Raw genomic sequence first — 5,484 nt, 5'->3', positions numbered from 1 at the left:
TTTTTTTTTTTGAGTTGGAGTCTCTCTCTGTCACCCAGGCTGGAGTACAGTGGCACACTCACAACCACTGCAGCGTTGATCTGCTGGGCTCAGGTGATCCTTCCAATTAGCTGGAACTACAGGCATGTGTCACCATGCCCAGCTAACTTTTTGATTTATGGTAGAGATGAGGTCTCACCAAGTTGCCTAGGCTGGTCTCGAATCCTCTCACCTCAGCCTCCCAAAGTGCTGGGAACTACCATGCCTGGTCATTTATTAAGTTCTTCAACATACTCTTTCCTCTCTTCCCTCATTCTCCCTGAGGATTCTCATCTAGTTCCTTAACTTTATACCCTCCATGCTAATGATTCTCAAGTCTGCATCTCCTAAGGTTCAGACCTTCATATGCCAACTGCCTTCTTGGCTTCTCCACCTTTTTCTACTACAGGAACCTCAAACACACCAAAGCCAAGCCTTTCCAGCCCTGTTTCTCTCTTTGCAATTCCTTACCAGTTAGGTCACTCCTGGTCACCCAAACAAAAAAACTGGCCACTACCCCTTGAATATTCTTTTGCCTTTATATCAGTCTACATCCAGTGAACCAAATCATGTTGATTGTATGTCCCTCTCATCTCTTGCCTGGATGAATGAAATAGCCAGTTTGGTCATTCAGTCCCACCTACCCCTAAAATCCATACTCCAAAATGAAGCTTCAGAGGGATCTTTCTGAAATAAACAATTTGAATCATCTCCTTTACCAGTGCTTTCTCATCACTTACAGGGTCAAGCCCAAGGTCCTTAGCCTAGTATTCAATATTTTATGACTGGGTTCCTCTTTTTTCTTCCTTGTCCCCCTTGTACCATACATCCATACACACACACACACACACACACACACACACACCCTACCCATGCTGCTCTATACTTTTGCTCATGCTATTTCCATCCTTTTTACTCTTCTTTGCCTAATCCACTGAGATTTGGCTAAGCTTCACCTTCCCTGGAAAACGTCCCTGAGTTCCCAGATTGGGCAAGGAGACCCTTTTCTGTGCTGCCATAACTATTATGTAGCACTTATCACACTATATTGCTGCTTGCTTCCATCTTGCCCATATAAGCTCCAAGGCACAAATGCCTGCTTCATCCCTGCCCTCTTACTCATATACAGCCTGGCATACGAACTCTCATTTTATTCACCATGGTATACCCAGTATCTAGCACATTGTAGCTGCTCAACATCGATGGAAAGAAAGGGAAGACATCAGAGTATATTGCATAGCAGTGAACTATATAGTCTCCACCAGTGAATAATTCCAGGTTTTGTGCTAACATCTTCTTAGTTGAAGCCCAACAACTCTGGTTCTTAGTTTCCTCATGTATAAAATGGAAGTGTTTTTGCCATACCCCAACCCCACATAGGATTGGTATAAAGACCCAATGATAAAATAGACATGAGAAGACCATGTGACTCAGAAAGCCAACAGTTTGGAATAGAAAGTCTTTGGCCCTTAATCCCAACTTACTCTGACAGCAGGGACCTGTGGGATAGGGTTGCACTAGACTTAAGCACAGGGCAAGCTATAGCCCTGACAGCCCCCTCCAGCTATGGCTTAGGCTGCTAAACTTTCCAGCTCTGTCCTTTCCCACTCCCTAAAGCCAGAAAAGCAAAGATGATATAACCAAGCCTCACTTTGTTTCCACAGATCTGATGAGTGAGGAGCCAAGGACAGGGCAACGACCACTGAAGCATTCAAAGTCAGGGAAGTCACTGACCCAGTCCCTGTGGCTGAATAACAATGTCCTCAGTGATCTGAAAGACTTCAAACAAGTGGCTTCACAGCTGCTGGAACACCCAGAGAATCTGGCCTGGATTGACCTGTCCTTCAATGATCTGACTTCCATCGACCCTGTGAGTTCCTAGCCCTAGGAATCCAGCTGGGAGGGCCCAAGCTACTTTGCCCAATCCCCAACCTCTCCACTCCCACATGTTGTCAAGAAAGTTGTGAGGCAGCATGGTGCAGGCCAAAGCACAAGGCTAGGGGATCAGACAGATGTAGGTTCAAATCCTGAGTTTCCCTCTTAGTGTGTGGCTTTGGGCAAGCTACCTAACCTCAGAACTTCAGTCTTTGTCTGAAATATGGGATAATATGCCAGCATCACAAAAATTTTGTAAGGATTATATTAAAACCAACTGGCACATCAGAGGCTGAAGTAAAATTGCAGCTGTCACTACTGGGTACCTACCATGTGACAGAGGTAGGTATAAAAGTTCAGCACTTACTTTCTGTGACCTCAGATTCAAATTTTAAGAAATAAAATTTGGCCTCTTTTAGTCCAGGATCCCTGTAAGGGGGAAAGGGGCTAGAGTGTGACTTGGAAACAATTCCCCTGGAGTGGTGGTCTCAATTTAATATTTTAAGAGCGTCATATGTGCCTAGCATGATACTCTGTCTTCCTGTCCCTTGCTGTGATAGAATCAAAGATCACCAAAGCCAGAAGGGTCTTCGTTGAAGGGGCAACTAAGACTCAGTGGAGAGGCAGGAGAGGCAAGTCAGTGGCAGTGCTGGTAACCAGGCCAATAGCTCCTGACCCTCAGATCACAGTTTTTTTTCAGTGTGATGCCCGGTAGCCCTTAAAAGGTAAAGGAAAGTAGATTAGAGTCACACAGTAGAGCTGTGGAGGGAGGGTCGGAGTAGAGGGCAAGTTGTTCCCCACATCCTTCCTTCTCAGCCCATGAGTCAGTCCTGAGCATAAATTCAGGGTTCTATCCAGCTTGGCTTATGGTTTCCTTCCCCCAAAAGGTCCTAACAACTTTGCTCAACCTGAGTGTCCTCTACCTACATGGCAACAGCATCCAGCAGCTGGGGGAAGTGAATAAGCTGGCTGTCCTCCCTCGGCTCCGGAGCCTGACACTCCATGGGAACCCCATGGAAGAAGAGAAGGGGTATAGGTAAGTGCCCTACCCCTGGGGCTGGGGTCCAGCTGGGCTCCCCTCAGGGAAAGGGAAAGGGAGACAAGACACCTATGTCCATTCTTCTGCCGTGCTTGGATCTGGGAAGGGAGTAGCACACCTTTAAGCATTTCTTGCTATTAGTAAGGATAAACTCAGTTTCCTCAAAATTATACCCAAGTTCCTCCATTCCTTGCAGTCAGGAAAGACAGCAGCAACTGCTGGATGGGGAAAGGGGTTTCTGGTGGGGGGGCTGTCCCCCAGCCCCAGTCTTCCCCACAGGCAATATGTGCTGTGCACCCTGTCCCGTATCACCACGTTCGACTTCAGTGGCGTCACCAAAGCAGACCGCACCACAGCTGAAGTCTGGAAACGCATGAACATCAAGCCCAAAAAGACCCGGATCAAGCACAGTGCACTATGAGGCTCCCAGGACCCCAGGAGTCCTAAAGGCCTGAGGATGGACAGCTTGGTTTGACAATAAATGACTTGAGCTGTTTGGCAGATTAGAAGTCACTTGTACCCTATAGAGATGCCCTCCAACTCAGGCAACTGCCAGGAGCTCTAGTCTTACTTTGCTGAGAGGGAGGCAGTGTAAGGAAAGGATTATTGGCCTGGGACACAGGAGACCTGGGCTTACCACATGGCCTTGAGAGAATTATCTAGCTCTCTGGGCCCATTTGTACTCTCCAGCTTAGGTATCTTGGGGTTGGAGTACACCAGTAATTCCCAGACTCTTCACAGAGTACCAGAGTCTGTGAAAATGCCTCAGAGCCTCCACGTCAGGTTGATCTCTGAAACCCCACCTCTATTTCAATCAGATCAGAATAATTCCATCTTATGCTTTATATGTTGGGATTCTGTTTAAGATTTCATTTCATAAAAAGAATCTTCAGGCCGGGCTCGGTGGCTCAGCCTGTAATCCCGCGCCTTTGGGAGGCTGAGGTGAGTGGATTGACTGAGCCTGCGGGTTCGAGACCCACCTGGGCAGTGAGACCTCATCTCTACAATAAATCAAAAAATCAGCCGGGCGCGGTAGCACACGCCTGTAATTACTGCTACTCGGAAGGCTGAGGCGGAAGGATTGCCAGAGCCCAGCGGGTCGAGGCTGCAGTGGCCGGGAGCGGCCGCTGCACTCCAGTCTGGGCGACAGAGTGAGACTCTGACTCAAAAAAAAAAAAAGAATCTTCAGAGACGGGCTTGGTGGCTCAGCCTGTAATCCCAGTGCTTTGGGAGGCTGAGGTGAGTGGATTGCCTGAGCCCACGGGTTCGAGACCCGCCTGGGCAACTTGGCAAGACCTCATCTCTACAATAAGTCAAAAATTAGCCGGGCATGGTAGCACACGCCTATAGTTCCAGCTACTTGGAAGGCTGAGGCGGAAGGATCGCCAGAGCCCAGCAGGTCGAGGCTGCAGTGGCCAGGAGCGGCCACTGCACTCCAGTCTGGGTGACACAGTGAGACTCCAACTCAAAAAATAAAAAATAAAAAGAATCTTCAGGAGTGCAATGGCATGATCACAGCTCACAACAGCCTCCAACAACAACAACAACAAAAAACAACTAAAAATAATCTTTTGGACTGGTGCAGTGGCTCATGCCTATAATCTCAGCACTTTGGGAGTCAGAGGTGGGAGGACTGCTTGAGCCCAGGAGTTTGACACCAGCCTAGACAACATAGTGAGAACTCATCTCTACAAAAAAAAAAAACGTAGCTGGACATGCACCTGTAGTCCCAACTACTCAGGAGGCTGAGGCAGAAGAATCACCTGAGCCCAGGAGTTTGAGGTTGTGGTGAGCCATGACTGTGCCACTGCATTCCAGCCTGGGCAATGGAGTGAGACTCAAAAAAAAAAAAAGGGAATCTTCTGCTTAAAAACATTTGCTTGTTGACTTTGTATCAGGTATTTTCGGCCTGGTCTGCTTTCAAATTCCTCCCATTTGTCTCCCCCGCCCCTGAAGGCTGTTGGTAACTCCACTGAGCCTGAGGCAAGGCCCCCCAAAATTAAAGCTGCCACAGATTCAAATTTGTTCAGCTTTGACAAAGTTCCCATCACTGGAGAAAGGACAAGAAGTATTATCCAACTGAGGTTAGTCCAGGCCAAGTCTCAGCTAAGCTCTGACACCCTCAACCTTATCTCCTGGATTTGTCTTCAGTGCCCCTAGATGTCCCCTTCCCCCCATCTCACTGCTCATAGATTTGAGGAGCCAGAAGAAAGAGTGGGTGGTGAGCAGGACAGAAGGGCTGGAATCAGCATACAGATGAATATACTTCCTTTATCGAGGGTGACAAACCAAAACAAAAAGAAAAAAGACCAAACATATAAAAACCCAGGGTGCTAGAAATACAAACTCAATTCATTCAAATTCAAGCTCATTCTAGACCCTGGTCACAAACCCGAGTGAGGTGCGTGTGAGCACCAAGTCAGGGAGAAGGGAGCAGGAGTGACTCTGAGGCCAAGAGAAAGGGTAGTTAGGGGATCCCCTAGGTCTCCTGGTGATCACTCCTCCAAAGTGGTATCTCCATCTTCCCAATGCCTGTGAAGACATACCAGGCC

General features: G+C 47.9%; 1 protein-coding gene across 4 annotated transcripts in view; it reads left to right on the top strand.

Moving 5' to 3' along the window:
* Positions 1 to 5,484, top strand: part of LOC103268499 (leucine-rich repeat-containing protein 51) — a 34,398-nt gene that overhangs the window by 16,845 nt on the left and 12,069 nt on the right. For 3 of the 4 annotated variants that reach the window (XM_008066085.2, XM_021716563.1, XM_021716562.1), the window contains 3 exons: positions 1,683 to 1,888; positions 2,781 to 2,929; positions 3,212 to 3,431. In XM_008066085.2, coding sequence (XP_008064276.1) covers positions 1,683 to 1,888; positions 2,781 to 2,929; positions 3,212 to 3,353 — 497 coding nt within the window. In that variant the 3' untranslated portion in view covers positions 3,354 to 3,431. Of the gene's footprint in view, positions 1 to 1,682; positions 1,889 to 2,780; positions 2,930 to 3,211; positions 3,432 to 5,484 lie in introns of those variants that run through there. The other variant, XM_008066084.1, reaches the window with a different exon arrangement.

The sequence above is a fragment of the Carlito syrichta genome, unplaced genomic scaffold (genome assembly GCF_000164805.1).
Source record: "Carlito syrichta isolate Samal-C Ts95f unplaced genomic scaffold, Tarsius_syrichta-2.0.1 Scaffold308842, whole genome shotgun sequence".
In the NCBI taxonomy this organism is placed as follows: domain Eukaryota; kingdom Metazoa; phylum Chordata; class Mammalia; order Primates; family Tarsiidae; genus Carlito; species Carlito syrichta.
Note: the sequence above shows the minus strand (reverse complement) of the source record. Positions and strands in the feature narration are given on the sequence as shown.